The sequence below is a fragment of the Phocoena sinus genome, chromosome 2 (assembly GCF_008692025.1).
Source record: "Phocoena sinus isolate mPhoSin1 chromosome 2, mPhoSin1.pri, whole genome shotgun sequence".
NCBI classification, from domain to species: Eukaryota; Metazoa; Chordata; class Mammalia; order Artiodactyla; family Phocoenidae; genus Phocoena; species Phocoena sinus.
Genome location: NC_045764.1, coordinates 39622237 through 39640727, shown reverse-complemented (window position 1 = coordinate 39640727; position 18491 = coordinate 39622237). Strand labels below are relative to the sequence as shown.

At 46.4% G+C, this 18491-nt stretch overlaps 1 protein-coding gene across 3 annotated transcripts in view; it reads right to left on the bottom strand.

Moving 5' to 3' along the window:
• NTRK3 (neurotrophic receptor tyrosine kinase 3) overlaps window positions 1–18491 on the bottom strand; it is a 377501-nt gene that overhangs the window by 234716 nt on the left and 124294 nt on the right. For all 3 annotated transcript variants that reach the window (XM_032623819.1, XM_032623818.1, XM_032623820.1), the window contains exons 6-11: window positions 17814–17956; window positions 17041–17182; window positions 16252–16548; window positions 8549–8572; window positions 7046–7110; window positions 6127–6229 (exon numbers count right to left, since the gene is read on the bottom strand). In XM_032623819.1, the coding sequence (XP_032479710.1) occupies window positions 6127–6229; window positions 7046–7110; window positions 8549–8572; window positions 16252–16548; window positions 17041–17182; window positions 17814–17956 (774 nt within the window). The remainder of the gene's footprint in view (window positions 1–6126; window positions 6230–7045; window positions 7111–8548; window positions 8573–16251; window positions 16549–17040; window positions 17183–17813; window positions 17957–18491) is intronic.

Genomic DNA, 18491 nt, shown 5'->3' with positions numbered 1-18491 from the left:
GAAACAGCAAAGGAAGTCAAGAAAGAAAAGCAAGCAAGAAGGAAAAATAGACTTATTTCAGGAAGTCAGGAAACCCAAGTCCTCCACTCAGTTTCACTTCTGCCTTGCTCTTGGCTTCTGATGCCCCACTAAATCAAGGCCAGATAAGTGTATTTCTCAGGGCAAAAAAAGCTGCCTTGTCAGTGGCGCTAATGGTTACCTCATCCAGGGTCAAGGTCACCTTTCAGTAGTCTCAGAATTCTCCATTTCTACCCCACACTCATTGTATCAATTCCCTGGCTCTGTGCTCACGGCTATAGATACAGGGACCCTCTATCCCAGCTGAAGAAGGAATGCCAGTTAGAGAATCAAACATTAGGAGGCCAGGATCCCAGCCCTACCTCCATCCAGCTGGAAGAAACCCTTCTCAGTCCAATGTTCCAAGGTTAGGAGAGTGGGCAGAAATGACTCCTTCCCAAGTCTAATCATTCCCGTTAACCAAGCAGTTAAACCAGAGGGATAACAGGGCCATTCAATGCAGGCAGCCACCCACGAGATCTTTTGGCAGGAACCAATCAGTCCCTCCAAATCTGACTCTGACAATCCACTTGGAGAGAAGTTACCATCTGTTTATGGGAAAAAAAATGTTAATAACCCCCAATCATAATCAAATAGGCAACCACTTTAAGTACCTATTAGCTGATGCTAATTCACAATGGAACAATCCTGGAGTGCCCATCCACGGGCCCATCAGGGGCACCAGCACACGTCCAACCATTAGGATGGACGGCAAGCAGATGAAGCACCTAAGGTATTACCGGAAGCCCAACCAGCCTTTCTAGACTCCTGTCCTTCCCAGCCTTCTTTCTGGCTTCTGCTGCCTTGCCATGCAGTCCCCAACATGTCCAGAAAGAGACAAAGGAAGTCCTCTAAGCCTGGGAAGCAAGACTCCTCCATCAGCTCCCGCCTTTTCCCCAGGCCAGGTGTGTCCCAGCTTGAGAAAAGAGGATTAATAAGAGACATGTTTGAAAGCCCCTTTGAAGCAGGACAGCATTCAAAGATAATTAGATAAAGTATTGGAAGAGCAGACCTGATTTATTCACAATCCGTCTTCCTTTCCCAGACCTTCCCAGGCTCTCTGCGTACAGCACGCAGGTGGGAAAGCAGGCCAGCATTGCTCTAGCTAGTCGTGCATTTTGGCATGCCATTTCATTTCTCTGCGTCTGCTTCCTTACCTGTACAATGGGGACATTAGCCTAATAAGTCTAAGGTCTGTTTCAACTCTAATAGACCATTATTCTGTTTCCTCTGTGACAGTAAGAGGGAGCCAAGAAGTATGAAGTTCACTCCCACAGTATCTCTGATCTAGACGTATATAAAGATGCTTAAGAGGTAGTCAGACAAGAGAGACCAAATAATGTATGCCCTTTTTACAGCCTGCAAAAACCCCACACGTTTGCTTCTTTCTCCATTAAACAATAATGATAGTCACCTTATATGAAAACTATAGGACATGTTTAAGTATTTAAAGACGCACTAGCATCTTCTACCTGGTTATTGTTCTAACAACCACGTGAAATAAAGATGGCAGATGCACGGTGGATGTTCATGGTGGGGCGGCCAAGACCAAGGAGTTAGGTCATTCTATCGATAGTTGCCATGAGAAGTGACTGAGAATGCAAGGTAGAACGTCCGTTCTAGAACCAACGCAGCTTAACCAGACTGAAAACCAGAGCAGGTCACCTCCTTTCTTGGGCTTCCTATGCCTCAGTTTCTCATCTCTAAATATCGACACTGCAGGGCCCGGCTAGATCATTGTCACGATCTTTCAATGTCTAATTTAAAAATATTATATGAGGATGAGCATGGAATAAATTCTAAGCCATGTCACTTCCAGGCCCAGGATGCACCGGCACGATATAATTAGTTAAGATACTGACATATTTTGATATATTTCTGTCCCTCCCAGTAAACGACCCCTGCCCTGAACCTCCCGACCACCCACCACTCAACCACCCTGTGATCCGGCATGATTATGAGTTAACACCCGGCACAGCAGGGAGCCCCCGGGTGCCGGCTCCAGCAGGAGGGTAGTATGTGCTCTGACTGGTCAGTGCCCACACCACACCAAATACTTCAGGATCATCCTGCCACTCTAAAGCATGGGGCTTCATCCACAGCCCAAAGAAAGCCCACTGGACACTCAGCCCCATTTCAGAACCTTTGTGATTATAAGAGAAGATGAGCTCGAATCCTAACCCCTCCACAGGGCAGAATCCTGACCTCTCCCCAGGCCGGAATTTCGATCAACACGATGGCAGTTGATAACAGTAAAAAAGTATCTGAGACAATGCATTTTCAGTTCATTTCTATAAACTCTGGTTAATACATTCAACCTCCATAAAATAGGTCCCCAGTGGAATTCCTGTATGTACCAACATGGAGAGATCTCTAACACATGACAAGAAAATAAAGAAGATGCAGAAGGGTGCTTAGAGTATAAACACGTGTACAAATTAAAACATACACAAAGTAATGCATCTTATAAACGTATTCACATATGTAGACATATATACGTGTATGTATATATGTATATCTTTCTTCACATCCTGTACCTATCTGTGACCACTCTTGGGAGTGTTACAGTCTTTAATCATGCTGTTTAAAACTCTCGGGACACAAGCTCTCTCATCCACATAAAATTTATTAATAAGGTCTATAAGAGACAAATATACTTTTGATTGTTTTCTAGATGTCTATGAATAAATGCAATTGTGATTTGGAAAAAACAAACAAAACAAAACATATATATATACATATATGTAAGTAGAACTATAAAATTGAGCTGGTTACCAGACTTGGCCACTAGGATTGCCGTAGAGTAGAGGCAGTTGCTAAGTTGGCAGTCTGCAGGGTATGGGGTCAGCTGGGAGAGAGCCATGGCGTGAAGGGTGGGTGTGCAGAGACAGCAGAGAAGGAGAGACAGAGATACAGGGAGAGAGACAAAAACAAGTGGACTGATGGATGCACAGTGAACTCAAGCTAATGACTGCCTATGGAAATGGGAGTGGAAATGGGACCGGGGTGACAGTTAAAGCCATCTTAGTTTTATGAGTAATAGGAATAAAACATTAGATGCAACAGAAGACAAAACAGTAACAGCTGCTTATTCTAAGTGACAGGAGTATGAGTGTTTGTCATACCAATGTCCGTATTTTTCTATATATTTTTTTATTTCTCAGAAGGAAGTTCATTTTAATAAGTCCTCCTCATCCATACACTGTGTTCCAGGCCCTCAGATGTGGAGGGTGGGAATTATTTATGAGTCTCCCAGATCATCTCCGCTCCACCTCCACTGCCCAGACATCTCAGATTTCCAAATGAGCCCTAACTAGCCCATTACTGATTAACAAGCTGTGCTTGTTTTCTGAGTAAAACTAAAGTCATTCATTTCTAAGTTCAGAAACAATTTGTCAAAGACTGTGCAAAGTTTCAGGCATACTCAGCTGAGTGACTGCGGGTTTCTGCAACAAGTCACTCCTGGTCTAACAGGACAGATGATGTGTGAGCAAGATAATGACAGTGCCCCAGGATTAGGGTAGAAGAAAAGCATTTTTACTAAATATTGTGTGGGACAAAAGAGGGCATGATTAAGCCTTGGGAGGGCAGCCCTTCCTGGAAGGACAATGAAAGAAGCTTGGACAGGCTTATACACAAAAAAGAAGAAAACTACAACCACAGGTACCCTTTTAAATGTCAAACACACAGATCTCAACACTCAGAGCAATGCAATGAGGGAGGTGGTATCATTCCATCATTTTGAAGTTATGGGAATAGAGGCTGTGAGAAGTTAAGTAACTTTGCTGGAAACAAAGAGCAATTAAGTGACATCACAGATTTTTAACCCAGATTTGAAAATTCAAAGCTGAGGAACGGGTGGCTCTGAAGAGACGGAGGTTTGCCTGAGTCAGATTTGGGGGACTTCTGGTACATGCAACTTTGCTCTTTTTTCTGGACTGGGAGGCCCACTGCTAATAAAAGATCAAGGGTGTATGCAGCCTGGGGCATTTGCTGTTTCATCCTAAGATGAGAACTAAATACAGTCAGGCATAACAAAGATCAGAAAGATGCAGGCTTAATTCTAAACAGGGTCAGCCTTGGATACAACATCTTATCTTGCCTCTCACTCTAGCCAAACTTCTTCAGGTCGCCTGACTTTAAATGAAGGAATATTTCACTTCCAAACTTATGGATGTGTTCTTGTGGCGCAACCAGGGCCAATGAAGGCAGCTCAGCCCGGGAGAGGGGAGTGGGTGTTGGGAGAGGCTCCAAGAACAGCTGAGGGGAAAGCACCACCCTGGGTGCTGCCTAATTCATCCGACATGGGGACACGCTCTTCCAGAAAACAGATGACAATTAAGAGGAAAAATCTGCTTGTATGGTGGTGCCAGTCTTGTTGCAGGGTCTCAGCTGGTGGTGTGCCTCTCCAGGGGGAGAGCAATAATGCCCCGTTTTTCCCGTTGGTCAAGGCCCTGCTGTTTCCTTAGGTGGAGGGAGGAAGAGCTAGGAAAGTTCCTCCCATGGTAGGAAAATTTTGCACAAGTACTAGTGCCAGGTCCTCAAAGCCAGGAGCCCAAGGATGATGCTAAGACTGAAGGCTCAGAGCCTGCATGGTGGTCACTGATCTTCCAAACCTGTGAAGCCCTGTTTGGCCCGTGGGGTACTGGTAGATAAAACCTCTCCAGCCAAGGTGGCTGACCGTGGTCTCCTCTTGTTTAAGTCATCTGGCTTCAGGCCAAACTTCTAATATATAGAGAAGTTTTATAATTTGCCTTTACGCGTTATTTCTCTTGGTCAAAATATTTCATTTGCTTCAAGAAAACCTGGTTTGCTCTTCTGGGACTTGTTCAGCTTAACCAAGAGCAGAAAGAGGCAGGAGGCTTCTGGGAAGCCAGACAGTCCTCCCCTATGATTTCTGCCTTTCTAGTTCTCTACGGCTATCCCTTGCTATATATCAGTGTTCTAAACTTGTAGGGTGGTCACAGACTCTTTTGACAATATAATAGAAGCTATGGATTAGTTCCTTCCCAACCCCGCCCCCTGCCACCGTGTACAAACAATTAAACATTTACATATAAGTTCAGGGGACCACTATCCCTGTGAATCTCATTCATGCTTTCCCCTTCAATTCCTGAGCCCCCAGGTCAAGACCCCAACCACAGATACCAGTCCGTGTGCAGAAGTCATCGAAATTCATCTTTCTGGATCCCATAATCTCACCGAAGACTCCAACCTGAATCCTTGCTCAGGAACCTGACGGCTTGTCAAACACTTCATACTCCCTCCCCACCCTTCTCCTATTAACATCAGCCATAAATGGAAACCCCAGCTGGGAGTGTATCTTGAAATTCAAGTTTCTGTTTAAGCACTGGTATCCAGCCTCCCTTGCGCCATTTGGTCAGATCCATCCTGGGACCAGGCAGATGGATGCTAATTTACCACATTAACCCCTTTTGTGCCAGTCCCCTTTTCCCAAGTCTTGGTGGAGAGCCACGTCTTACATTCCACCCCAGCTGTAATGGGGTTGAGTACTCTGTGTTGTGGAAACTGGCCAGCAGATTTAGCAATCATGTTGCTCTTGGCTTCCATTCTGGAACTCTGTGTAGAGCTACGTGCTGAGATACCATGCATGGGCAACCTTTCAATGCCACAGTCTACCATCCTACATTTAGTTCTGCTAATACCTTCTCATCACAACTCCAAGGATGGGTGCAGACAAGAGAAAAACCAAGTTACTCAAACAAAGAGTCCTTTTACCCACCAAAAATAAAAAGAAATGTAAGTCCTCTTCATTTGCCCTCAAATCCAACTTCTTTCCCAAATCATCCTCATTGTACCAGCCCAGTGAAGCAATGTTTTTAGTCATTACAGAAAAACCAGGTGGTCCACAGTTTGGTCCTCACACCAACACTGCCTTCAATCCATCACTACCAATAATAAACGTGTAGATGGGAGTCTCTACCAGGGCCACTTAAGCCCACCACCCTGAAGCCCTCTCAGAGAGCAAAGAAATTAAAACAGCATCTTTTGATCAAAAGGAGCCATGTTTCCCCCATGAGACCCTCGCAAATGAAAATTCCACCTTACCCTTCATTCCAAATTTGGACCGTCGACCATACTTGTTGATCATGATAAAGAGAACCACCAACAGGACACAGGCAAAAGCAGCAAGTCCAACGGCTATGGATACCTATTGGGAGCCAAAAACAGACAGTCGAGCAGTTACAGAAAACCGGAGTATGAAGTAACACGCATGCTCAGATGAGACCATCCTATTACAGTAGCAACTGTAGCCCTCCCAGAACTTCAGTGAACTTCAGAACTTCTCAGACTGAGTAAGGTCTTGAGAAGATGTAATTTATGAGACTCTAAGAACATCAAAAAATAAATTGCCCAGATTGATTAGAGAAAGTTCCATGATTCAGTGTTCTGAGCCCTCTCATCTGGGGACCATCCTAAGAGATGCAGGAGGAAGCCCAGAGATGCTTCTGTCTGTTGTTCCGTTGTGGTTTTAATTTGCAAGCAAATCTTGCATCTTCACATTGACATTCTTTGCATAATATTCTTATCCAGGAGATTCTAAAAAGACCCCTTTCCTTTTCTCCCCAGAGAAACCTCAGGTTCTGAGAGCGGGGTGGGGGGGGGTCACCTCCCACTAAACAAGATGCCCTGGGCAACTCTGACTTTTGTAAAAGGCTGTACAGTTAGCAGCCCCTTCGAATCAGGCCCAGCTGGCTCCTAATGGAGTGGGAAGTTTCAAACTGTTCTCCTCCCGAGCCCTAGGGCTTAAAGCAGATCCTCAAAGACTTCCTCAAACAATGAATTATTCTCATCAAACAAGGAAGGTTTTAACCACCTGAAAGGAGGTCATTCATCACGGCTTCTCTATGCCACGTATGCTAGAGTTCCAAATAAGGCAGTATTGGGAAAAGTTAGCTACTAAAACAGAAGCCTGAAAAACTACTGCATCAGTAAACACCTTCCTCTTGACCAAGGAGTGACTCACCCCAAAAGTGTCTTCCTCTGGTTTATGGGTCACAGTGATAGGAGGGGTGGGGCTCACTTCGTAGACTGAAAACCAAACATAAATAGAGAAGAATAGTTAGCTTCCTGGCCATGAGAGACTCAGCCACGGTCCCTGCCTAACTCCCAAGCCCTCTTGAAAGTTCTTGCTGGAGAACATCCCCTTGAAGCCAGACTCTGACTGCCTGGCCTCCCCAGGCTTTGCAGGGGTCCCCAGAGATTGGATCTCCGTGTGGCTGCCTGGTGAGTACTGATGACTCAAAGACAGACTCCATAGGTATAAAGAACCTTTGCTCCCGTCCCCCAATCCCTATCCCAGAGTAAATAATGTAACCTGGACAATGTGGGCCGTGAGCTATTGAATAAATAAGAGGGAAAAAAATGGTTTGGGATCACAGCCAGGGTCTGGATTCGGCCAATTTCGTGGGTGATGGTAGCTGTTGCTGACATTCAGCTCCTCTCTGCACCCTTTATCCTGTCCCAGACTCTCCATGCCCTTCCTCGTTCCCTCTTCACTCCTCAGTGAGATCCAGGAGGCCTGTGGCCCCATAAACAACCCACTATCCATTGCCCTACAGCAGATTTCAGAACACAGTGGCAGCTTCAGCTGGCAGCAAGTTTATCTGACTAGGAAACATCTGCTCTTCCCAGCAAGGCCTGGATGGGAAGCCGAGCATCCATTAGTCCTCCTTCTAGAATCAACTCCTTGTCCAGAGAGAGCCCCAGTTCAAACTTCTCTGGAGGGACATCCTGTGAGATGACAAGTCCTCAAAGACCGAGGACAAACAAAGGAATCCAGGTTATGTTTACATCTGTGCCAAACAACAAGGGGCGTTCTAAACAGGACTGTCTACTGTCTCAGGCCGAACAGGGAGCAGAAATGGCCTCAGCCGTCCCTGTTCCTCTCCCACAGGGGACAAAAGGAAAAGGAATAAATATGTTTCCCCACAGACCATGAGCGAAACACCAAATCCTTTGGGGATCGTCTAGTCCTGGCCCCAAATCACTTATAGACTGAGCCTCAATAATCTCATCTGAGGACAGGCGAACCTATCAGGAGACCTTGTCAATCACAGCTCCACACGAGGTAGGTCCTGGCTCTCAAAGCAGGTGACAAACACTAACATGTTTATAGGCTCCACATTCTCTCTGCAAGAACAACCGAGATGCTCCACAGGGGTCCACCGGGGCACGCGAACCCCACATCCTTCCTGACACCACCTCGGTCCGTCTGGGTGGGAAGACACACAACATGGTCAGACCCTAGAAAACTGCGGGGAAACTGAGGCAGCAAGTGACTGTCCAAGAGGAGTGGGCTTGGAACTGCTCGAGTATTTCTACTCTCCTTTCACAGTTCACTCAGATGCTCTCAGCGGCCATGAGTCTGAGGATGCTGGTAGAATATGAAAGAGGGCTATTTGGACTCAGTAGTTACCAAAAGTATCAGAATAAATCACTTTCAAAGCAAAAGGTAAAAGAGACTTACAAGAGACAAAGTTATCCGTGCTCTCTGCAAAAAAGACAAAGAGATCATTAACAAACGTAATAAAAAACCAGAACAGTCGCACTCTGTCTTTCTCATAGCTATGATCTCTCCCACTCACCATGATCCCCTGTTGCCCTGGCAACTGAAAACTAAAATCCTTGGCTCGTCACCCCTCCCCCACACTCTTTAGAAGGTGGTCTTCCAAATGGAGAAGGAATAAGAGCTAAAACTCCTGGTTTCAAGGAAGGTGGCCTGGTCCACCTGGAGACTAGAAACCATACTATGAGATGAGGAACTACATCCAGACTCACCATCTCACCCTCATTCCTCCCGCCCTCAGGTGCCCAGAGTGTTGGGAACGTTGGTGGTACATTAGCGCCAAGAAGAAATGCTGCAGGATGGGCTTCCATGGATCTTCCTGGAAAATGCCAGCTATGATCTCAAGACACAATGCCTCAGATCAATATGTAGAGTTTATTCTAGTAGGTCATTGAGACGTTCTTGGGAATCCCTCTAGAATCTGTCCACTCCCCAGATGAAAACGTGTTATTTGGTCTTTGGCCTTTAGAAATGGCTCAGCTAATAATGAAAGCCAATCATTGTTGGGCATTGATTATGAGCCAGGGGCTGTGCAAAATGCTTTATGTAATACATCAATCCTTATAACCACCCTAGGAGGTGGGTAGCATTATCCCCTTTCAACAGAAAAGGAAACAGACTTATAGAAATTAAGTAACTAATTGAATGTCACTCATTTAAGAAGGGATAGAGCTGGATTCAAATCCAAGTCTGGGCTCAGAACCACTCTATCAGAGATTCTCAAACTTTAGCATGCCACAGAACCATCCAGGAGGTGATCACTACCATTCTCCAGGAAAAAGAATGAGGGATCCTTGGAGAAACGCATTAATTCCAGGGCTGGGGCAGAGAAAGTACAAGATGTGCTTGGAACACCTTGCAGTACTGGAAAGTAAGAAGGTGCTCAAGAATTAATGGGGGCAAAAAAAAAAAAAAAAAAAGAATTAATGGGGGCATGAAGAAGGGACACAGGAGCCAGTATGAAGGGGTCTCCAATGGCCAAACTGGGGATGATTTGAGCAACAAAATATAATGACAATATAATAACAGTCATAGATTGTTATGAGCTGAATTATATCTGCCCAAAACTCATATGTTGAAGTCCTAACCCCCAGTCCCTTAGACTATGACTGTATTTAGAGATAGGGTCTTTAAGAGGTAATTAAGTTAAATAAAGTCATTAAGGTGGGAACTAATCAAATATGACTGGTGTCCTTATAAGAGGACACTAAGACATAGAGGTACCCAGAGGGTGGAAGGAACCAACCCTGCTGACACCTTGATCTCAGACTTCCAGCCTCCAGAACTGTGAGAAAAAAAATTTCTATCGTTGAAGCCACTCAGTCTCTGACACTTTCTTACAGCAGCCCTAGCAAGTTAATACATGGATTGTAATTCATAGAACAAAATAAATACCCATGAGTCCATACTGATATAAAGAAGTAATTTAATCAACAAATGAGGAAGAAAAGAAAGCTTTTCCTTACAATAAAATCCAATTAATAAATGTAGAGGAAAAGGATAGAAATAGAAAAATCACCATTGACAAATGGCACACTAATATTTGTTTCAGGCAAGAATCATCAATGAATGCTAAAACTAATGTGTGAAAGAATGATGAGAAACAAGGTATTTACAAAGCTTCAAAATATTATGCTTATTAATTACAGAGGAGAAAAAAATAGTCACTCTGCAGTGGAGAAACCTAGCAGACACCATCCTGACCAAGTGATAAAGTTAACATCACTGGTAATAAAATGTACAGACATCGCGTACCCCTGACACAACGTACTGAATGGGCACAGCATCACTTCTGCGGTGTTACTGCCAAAAATGCCTAACTGGCATTCAATTGTGAGAAAACATCAGGCAAACCCAAATTGTGGGACAGTCTACAAAATAACTAGTTAGGATCCTTCAAAAGTGCACAGTGAGAGAGTGGCATGGACATATATACACTACCAAACGTAAAATAGATAGCTAGTGGGAAGCCGCCGCATAGCACAGGGAGATCAGCTCGGTGCTTTGTGACCACCTAGAGGGGTGGGATAGGGAGGGTGGGAGGGAGGGAGACGCAAGAGGGAGCAGATATGGGGATATATGTATAACTGATTCACTTTGTTATAAAGCAGAAACTAACACACCATTGTAAAGCAATTATACTCCAATAAAGATGTAAAAAAATAAATTAAAAAAAAAAGTGCACAGTTCGTGAAAGACAAAGAAAGCCTGAAGAACTGCCCCAGATTTAAAGAGAATAAGGTAACATGGCAGCTAAATACAATGTATCAATATAATCCTGGATTGGATCTCAGAGAAGAAAAGGACAGCAGTGGGACAACTGGTAAGATTTAGATAAAGTCTGTAGATTAGGTAATAGGGTTGTATCACCATTACTCTCCTGGTTTTGATCACTGCCCTGTAGTTATGTAAGATGGTAACACTGGGGGAAGCTGGGTGAACAGTATAAGGAAGCTTTTTTGGTACTATTTTGTAACTTTTCTGGTAAATCTCAAACTATTTCAAAATGAAAAGTTAAAAATCTTTTAAAAATTTTTAAAGAAATATGGATTATTGGTCCTCACCCCAGAGTTTCTGACTCAGGAGGTCTGGGGGAGGTCTTGAGAATTTTGCATTTCGAACAAGTTTTCTTGTTCTGCTGGTCCCTTTGAGAACCACTGCATTTTACTCCACTTCCTCCTGGCACAAGCCTACCACACCCTGAAAAATCAGAACTTATTCGTTCATTCATTCACCGTGGGTCTTCCATTTACCCAGGCCCTTGGCTAGGCTTTCACAGTCATTGTACTCACAGCTCTATCAAGTATGCGCCAGCAAATATTCTTCCCTAACTACCCGTGGGGGAAAATTGATGCCTTTCTGTGAAGGAGTCCCTTAGAGAAAGCCTTATTCACAGTAAATTCACTGCTAATAGGTTGCTTGCTCATCATCCACTTTGTGTTGTTTTGTGGGAGAGCAATACAGCTTTCTCCAGATTCCTGAGTGTGCCCTTCAGGCCCCCCACCCTCTTCTAAACTTCAGGTGACCAAACGGCTGATTTGGGAGGAGGATGGAGGCAAGGGGGCCCTAGCCTTGGCTTCAGAGCCCGAGAAAAGAGAGGTGCCAGATCAATTCCTACTTAACACCAATTTGCATATTTCTCATAAGGCTCTCATTTATTAGAGAATATGCTCATGTCAGCCAAATGTTTTGGCCGAATCTGTAAAGCCTGTAATCTCTCAATCAGCCTATGAATGCTTATCTCCTTTGCAAGAGCCTGGAAACATTTACACACCCAGGAAGCACACAAGCCTTGGAACAGCCAGACCTCCTGGGTTCTCTCTAACCTGTGGGAAGACTCAGAACTTCACCCTGGAAAAGGATGGTACCCGAGAGTGGTCCTCACCTCAGCCCGCACCAGCAGGCTGGGAGGACAACCGGACCAGTGTGCCAAGGCAGCATCTGAATCCCAACAGGAACTGGGCATGAAAGCAATGCACGTGTGTCCTCCAGATCCCAAAAGCCTCAAGAAAAACCCAGTGGGAAAAGCCAGTGGGATCCAGAGAATGGAGAAGAGAGGCAGCAGCTTGCGTCCAGATAGAGAGAGATGCACATAGACGTGATCAGAAGAGATGCCCTGGCTTCAGGTATAAGGAGGGAGTGGGGAGCTGCGCCAGGCGTCCACACGCTCTGCCCACCCAGCACAGAAGGCCACATGCTGCTGCTGCCTCCCTTCCCCCAGCACTGGCAGGTTGGGACCACATTCTAGACTCAACAAGTGTTTTGGGGAAAGAAACCAGCCTTGATGCGGCTATGGACACTGGGGCAACGGTGTCTCCCACGGTTTGTACCCAGGGCCCTGACGGAATTCTGATTTCTGCTGTCACAAGATCATGATGAAGAGGCTTCCCAGTCAGGTAAAAAGAAATGAGAATTCAAGAGTTATGGCAGCTCACTTATTCCTAAACGTTTTGTCAAGTGTTCTCAGATATTTGTTGCACATGTGCAGGCAAACACACACATACACACACACACACACACACACACACACACACACACACACACCCCTTGTCAACATTCCTCCTTCTATCACATCATCATCTAAGGATCCCCAACCTTCCAGGGACCACCTCGACCCTAACATGATCCCCAGCCTCCCCTGACACTCGGATCCCTGACTCCTCACGGTCTCCACTCCTAGGCCCAGATCCCTGGAACACCAAAGAGGATTCCATGCTCCTAGAACAAATCTCCCTTTCCAGGGACTGGTTCCTACACTAAGGCTGAACTCCAGACTGAACATTCTAGCACTTCTTTGGAAATGCAGAAGGAAACACCAGCATTTGTATAGCATGTGAAGTTTACAAAAAGATTTTCCAGAACATTTTCATTTTCATTTCAATGTCCTGCTCTGAAAAAATCCTTCTGATGGAGGCCTCTGCATCTGCAGACGGCTCCACTGAATATACTCAATGCAATCAAAGCTCTCCTGTGGGTCTCCAGCCCATGAACAGTCAGGAAAGGAGACCCTCACCTTCAGATCTCTGTTTTCCCCAAAAACAAATCCCTTTTCAGTTGCCCTTGGGTGTTTTTTTTTATATATAATAATAAAATCAAACAGTAATTCTGTGCTTACTCTGTGCCAAGCACTGTGGGAAATATTTTAGGTGGATTAATCCACTATGTGCGAATTAATCTTCACTACAATCTTTGAGGCAGAAGCAGGGGATTGAGTAATTTGCCTGAGATCACAGAGCTGATAAGCAATTGAATGAGAATCTGAATCTTGGCATTGTGACTCCATAACCACTACCCTAGTAAACTACCTGAAGGCTGTCTGTTAGAACTTACCAGCTTGATTAGAGAGCAACGACCAGATCTAGAACTCCTAAACTCAACTCCTAAACTCTCCACCTAGAATCCTAGTCATAGTCAACAGCTGTTGAACCTTCCCTCTATCTGGACACAGAGCTAAACACTGGGTGGACATCACTTCATTCATCCTCAGGGCAATTTAGGCGGGAGCTCTGGTTATCATTCCCATTTCACAGATGAAGAAACAGAGGCACCGAGCAGTGATCATCCTCCACCTCACGCCAGCCATGTGCTAAGCCCCATTATCGGAGCCAGTAGGGCCACAGATAGGATAATACCTCCATCTGTCTGATTTCAGAACCCTTACTCTTAATGTCTGTTTTGCTGCCTGGGAGCGAGAGGGGTACAGATGACAAATACAATGTCCCCACACCACAGCAAGAGAAGAGCAGGAGTCCACCGAGAGCCTTTGTATCCAGGCTCAGCAGGTGTGAGGTTTACTGTCCACTCCCCTGGATAATTTACTCTCCTGACGCTTAGATATTTTGTCTCTTGACATGACTGGCCCATCTTTTTCCTGTCACTGCCTTTCCATCATCCACTGACTCCTTTACAAACAAGCAAACCTTCACACAGGATGGCCCTGGCAGGGTGTAGATGGGTTTGAGGGACCCACTGCAGGCGAGCTGTTTCCCTTCAAGTTCCTCTGTAACTTCACCCTCCCTCTGACCTCCTGGGTCCACCAAATGTCATGGCAGGAGATGGCAAACGAGGGAGTGTCTGAATTTTCGGTGGGGGGGGGGGGGCTTGTTAAAATACAGACTGCCAGGCCCCACCCCACAGTTTCTGATTCAGTAGGTTTGGGTGGGGCTCCAGGATTTGAGTTCTAACACCTGCCCAGGTGATGCTGATGTTGCTGGTCTGGAGACCACCCTTTGAGAACCACTGGCCTGAGGAGAACTGAAAAGGTGACAGGCATATCCAGAGATGAAGAGGAGGGGCAGCCGTGTCTCTTGGGGACAGAGGAGGTGTCTGTATGGCTGCAAGGATGCAGAGAACTGCTTCCCTCCCAAGGTGAGGGAGGACAAAGGAAAAGCCGTGGCCACTGCTCCTGCTGCCCCATGGCCAGGACACCCTCTGCATGCAGAAGCCAGGGTGGCTCCCCCTCCCTCCCGAGCATTCCAGGGCTCCCTGCTCTCGCCAGGCCCCAGAAGCCTCCCTTTGGAAACAGAAGCATGACTTTGGCGAGGGCTTCACTCCTCGCCCATCGGGGAGTGTCGACTCTCCTCTTTAAAAACAGATTCCATTCTCTAATCACCAGATGGGCACAAGCAGGGCAAAGGGCCACTCCAGCCCTTTATGCCAACAAAGACTAGCCTGACTTTGGCCCCAAAAAGCAAAGTATCTCTGCATCTAAAAGCTGCTGCTTCTGCAGTGCAAGACAGGACTCTTCCAGCTCCCGTGTGGCCCACAGTGGGAAGTGTCCTGAGGCCTCTTACTGGGCATACTTGGAATGATGTTGGAAGTGTAGGACCATATGGGATGGCCAGGGTCTCAAACATCGGCACGTTCTCAGTCCTCTCCTGAGTGATGGCTCCACCATCCCCTGGCCCTCAGTGGCAAGAATTTAGCTTCCCAGGCGGTCTCATCTCTCCAGAGTTTCTCTCAAAGCCTCTAAAGTTCGAGTTTCCTTGCACTAAGATTCAAAAGGCCTCTTGGAACTGCTACCCTCTGGTTATCCGTATGCCGTGAAATCACCCTCACAAAAGCAGATGCTGCACAGTGCTAGTACTCCAATGCCCTGTGTGTGTGTGAGAGACAGAGATCGAGATCAGTCTTTACACTCCCCTTTATTTCATTAGAATCCTGAATTTCCAGGAACTGAAGGCCAAGAGGTCTGCTGCCAGCAGACATCACCAAGCTCATCAAAGATATATGGCTTCACTGACAGAAACTTATCAGCTACCAAAACCACCCCCAAGAGATGCTGCAACCACTTTCACTAAACTCTTGGGAGTATTTTCTTCTCCTCTAACTTCAGGAAGGTATTTGAAATATTCCAGCCCAGACAGAGAAAGACAGACTCCCCTCCCAAATACTCAAAGTTCTCTCATCATTTCAATGACCCCGTCCACTAGAATCAGCACCATCCAGGCTGACAGCATCAGGTACCCTCCACCCATCAGCTCACCACGGAGCTAGAGGAAAAGAGACACAGACCTGGAAAGCCAGCCAAGGCCTTATTACTACCCAGCAAGTGGAAAGATTCTGTTCACTTGCCTGTTACATGTGGGGTTGAACCAGATAGACCCTGAAGCCCCTCGTAATGGAAGGTCATCAAACCATCATTAGGCACCAAAGCCTATGATACGTGCTTTGTCTACTTTAAGGTATTTAAAAGTCATGAGATTCTTATGGGAGAAGTTCAATCATGCCCATTTCACAGATGAGGGTATTGAGGCAACGATCATGTCCAGAGTCTCCCAACAAAAAAAAGAATTGGGTCCAGATTCTCCGCCATTCTTATCCACCTCTCAAGTCCCCACTTTCTCTACCGTAACACCATATGCCCTTATATGTACAGCTGTGTATTTCTGAGGGGGTCTTGGTTTTCACTGTGACTGCTATTGGAAATCAGAGACTTCATCTAGTTTACACAAAATTCTGGTGGTGGCTGAATATGTTCCAGTGTGTGTTTGGTTGTCGATGACGGTATTTGTGTTGATGCTGCTTCTCCTCTCAAGCCCCCACTCCCCGTCCCCCTGAGCTCCTGGAGGGGATCAGTCACCCCAGAACAGCCCTGCCCTCACCTGGAAAGGGCTCCTTGAGGAAGTGGCCATTGATGGTCTGGTTGGCTGTGCCCAGGGGGTTCTTGGCGATGAGGGTATAGTTGCCGTTGTTGTAGTGGGTGGGCTTGTTGAAGAGCAGGCAGCCCTCGGAGACCTCGCCCTCCTGGTAGTACTCCACGTGGATGATCTTGGACTCACGCAGCGGCTGCCCGTTGTGCAGCCAGTGCAGTGTGGGCGGCGGGTTGCCGCGCACCACGAACTCGATGCAATGTTCCAGGCGCAGCTCAGGCTCCTCCAGGCTCACCACGCGTGGGGGGTCTGCCAGGGAAAGGCCAGCTGACACCCAGAACACAGAGCCTCCGGTGCCCCAGAGCAGCCTTCCAGGAGCTGGGGTGGGCAACCCAATTCTTCCCCACCCCGCTTTAAAAAGACCTGAGGGAATCAGAGGTTTCCCCCACAACACCACCCCCAAAGAGGGGAAGAGATGTCTGTCTTCACTCAAGCTTCCTGGATCCACTACAGCTGGAGGGTTCCCTCTCATGACCTTTTAGGGGTTTAGCAAAAGGCAGACTTGGGCCAACTTAGGAGTAAAGTCAGAGCTGAGTTGGAGGGGCATCATCTTCTGAGGGACAGGGACACCCTTTCTGGGGTTATTAGCCAAGGACTGACTTGATTTGCTCAGTCCTGCCCCACAGGAGTCTTTCTGCCCCTCCTGGTGGACCAGGCCCATTGCAGCAGCTCTGCCCGGCCCCAGCCTCCTATGCTGAGATCCCCAGGGTCCCAGCCGCCCCCCACAGGGCACCCGCTCACAGTGGACAGTGAGGGCGACGCTGGCATTGCTCATGCCCACCACGTTCTCTGCAATGCACGTCAGGGTGAAGCCGTTGTCCTCACTCGTCACATTTACCAGCGTCAGGTTGATGGCGTGTACATTGGTCCAGTTCAGATTTGTCTAAAAACCCAATAAAAAAAACCAACAATCATGTGTATAAAATAAGCTGCCAGGATGTATTGTACAACATGGAGAATAGAGCTAATATTTTATAATAACTAAAAAAATGTTTAAGACTGTACATTTTAAGTTATGTATACTTTACCACAATAAAAATTTAGGAAAAGATAAAAGAAAAATTAGATGATGGTACAAAAAAAAAAAGACAACAAACAGTTTCTACAAGGGCGGCTCCCCCACCTAACCCCCAAACACCTTTAGGAATCAAAAGGAAAGCTGAGCAGTAGGTGAAGGAGGCCTTGCTGGTGAAGGCACATTGACCAAGGGCCAAGCTCTCTACAGTCAAGAGCTTAGGTAACACTCACACTTATCCCATGAGATGAATGGTAGCATTATACCCATTTCACAGATGAGGAAAGTAAGGTACAGAGATGTTTATAGCATGTTCAAGATCAAGCTGGCTAGAAAATGTTGCAGCTGGGTGGAACCCAAGTCTACGTGCTTCGTCCTATAGAAATAGGACCACAAACTTCCCCTCTTCTTCTTCCTTATTCTCACGTCTCTTGCTTCTATTCATGATTTTAGCTCATTAAGACTAAGAGGTGATAGGTCCCAAGCTTCGGACGCCTACCTGGTGGGTGTTGATGGACTGCAGTCCGGTGACTATCCAGTCCACGTCGGGCAGGGGCGATCCAGAGCCATTGCAAGTGATGACAGCATTGTCACCCTCCCGTACGGTCAGGTTGGCATGGCTCACACTGATCTCAGGCAGGTCTGGGAGGGAGGACAGGGTGGGTGAAAAAACAGGCAAATACTTGCTACCAAAACTTTGTCCATGGGGGCAATGGTGGCACTGCTTGCTTTGTCCAATAATGACTCCACAAAACCTGCCTGACCTCTCAGAAGTCCCCCAAGTCCCAGAAGCTTCACACCACCTCCCAAGCAGACGGTATAACTCAAGATTTAAGCCCATGCAGTTGGACGTGGTGGTTGGGGAGCGGGGATTGATGAGGAGGACAGTTGCTGAAGGAATGCAGCTCATCAAATGACATCAAATGACATCTTCCACTTTGGGCACTGGTTCTCAAAACTTTGGTCCGCTTCAGACTCCCATGGGGATCTTGCTAGAAATTCAGATTTCCAAACTCATCTCCAGATATTCTGATCTCTTAAGTCTGTGGATGGACCCAGACATCTGCTTCTCTAAAAGTGCCTTAGATGCTCCTGATACAGGAGATCCAGAGACCACACCTGGACATAACACTCCTTCAGGTTTGCTTAACAGGGAACTGACAGAGAGAAAGGACTC